Below are 1,758 nucleotides of genomic sequence, written 5' to 3' on the forward strand. Positions count from 1 at the left end.
ATGAAGGAAATTTGGGTTAGCATTGAATAGTTCTCTCTTTTGATTCCCTATCATTTGTGCAAAACTGTAACAATACGTTTGATATAACACTTTACTTTATATGCTTTGTGTGCTTACTGGTAAGGTATTAGAGATATGAACAAGGATTGAATGAGTACATATGGACCTTCATGGCCAATGTGTTTTCACTTCAATATCTTTATTGAGCATGATTTAAATACATCATACAAGTAGAAAACAGAAAATACTACGGAAATTCAAATTGGCAGAAGATTAACATAAAAGTGAAACATGATACCCCACCTCATGGCAACATTGTTAGGGTCAAGGTCATGGCCGTCCCCTTGGTTCACGACCTTCATGGACAGGGAGATCTTCCCATTGCCTCCTTCCTGCAATATAGAAGAACATGTATAATCAAATGGCTAGCCAAAAGACACAAGGTCAAAGGTGACAGGTTAATTTTCTGGCTTTCCTACTAAATCCTAGCTAAACGTTAACAATGTGATGTTCAGGTAGAAAATTGCTAAGTTTTTTGACCTGCACTTTTTTTCTGACAATCCTTCCTCTAAATTCTTTATGGGGGATCTAAAGGACTGTCAGAAAAACAGCCAATCAAAATTACAAATTTCCACTCCAAATTCTCCCTTGAAGATTGGATTGGCCTGTGAGCTAGGTCATGATTTGAAGTGCCCATGCAGCTACTAGTATTGATGCAATGTCAGTAATATTTCTTAGCATCATGTTACTTACTAAAAGGCTAGTTCATAGTTTGAAGTGGCCATACTCAGTTTTGCCGGTTGCGGTCGCATTTGTCTCGTCACGAAAATGCAAATGAGCAAACGCCCGATTCCACGACCACGAAATTGGAATATGACCTGACGTTGCGACGTTGCACGTGAGTTGCCCAATCCCGGCACGCGAGGAAGCCCAGGACAGCGATCGTGCCCCACGACGTATGTCTATGATTCTCAAACTGACAACATACAATTGACGAATCGCTGGGAAAAATGATGCCCCACGACGTATATTTAACGTTATGTCTATGATTCTCAAACTGACAACATACAATAATTGACGAATCGCTGGGAAAAATGATGCCCCACGACGTATGTCTATAATTCTCAAACTGACAACATACAATTGACGAATTGCTGGGAAAAATGATGCCCCACGACGTATGTCTATGATTCTCAAACTGACAACATACAATTGACGAATTGCTGGGAAAAATGATGCCCCACGACGTATGTCTATGATTCTCAAACTGACAACATACAATTGACGAATCGCTGGGAAAAATGATGCCCCACGACGTATAAACGTTATGTCTATGATTCTCAAACTGACAACATACAATAATTGACGAATCGCTGGGAAAAATGATGCCCCACGACGTATGTCTATGATTCTCAAACTGACAACATACATCAGTTCTGTCATATCTGATTTCACATCTGACAGTGCTACAGTAATGATGTGAATATGTGACATATGACAATGCGAAGAACTTCTGTCATCTGCCCTACTATGATGACCTAAAATATTACACCAAGTCAGGTTTTTAATCTAACATCTGACATTGGTCCTTACACCAAGTCAGGTTTTTAATCTAACATCTGACATTGGTCCTTGCGCCATGTCAGATTTTTAAATCAGATTTTAGATTGAAATAATCTGACTGCTTGAAGACTCACGTTTGATGTTTGTTTAAAAAATCTGACAGTGCTACCAAAAGCGTCAGATGTTAGACTAGAA

The 1,758-nt window shown here is 39.2% G+C and overlaps 1 protein-coding gene across 1 annotated transcript in view; it reads right to left on the reverse strand.

Annotated features, from left to right (window-relative positions):
* Window positions 1-1,758, reverse strand: part of LOC118404135 (nucleolar protein of 40 kDa-like) — a 16,750-nt gene that overhangs the window by 3,967 nt on the left and 11,025 nt on the right. The window contains exon 4 of the mRNA XM_035803132.1: window positions 304-392. Within this exon, the coding sequence (XP_035659025.1) occupies window positions 304-392 (89 nt within the window). The remainder of the gene's footprint in view (window positions 1-303; window positions 393-1,758) is intronic.

This window comes from Branchiostoma floridae, chromosome 17 (assembly GCF_000003815.2).
Source record: "Branchiostoma floridae strain S238N-H82 chromosome 17, Bfl_VNyyK, whole genome shotgun sequence".
Classification (NCBI taxonomy): Eukaryota; Metazoa; Chordata; class Leptocardii; order Amphioxiformes; family Branchiostomatidae; genus Branchiostoma; species Branchiostoma floridae.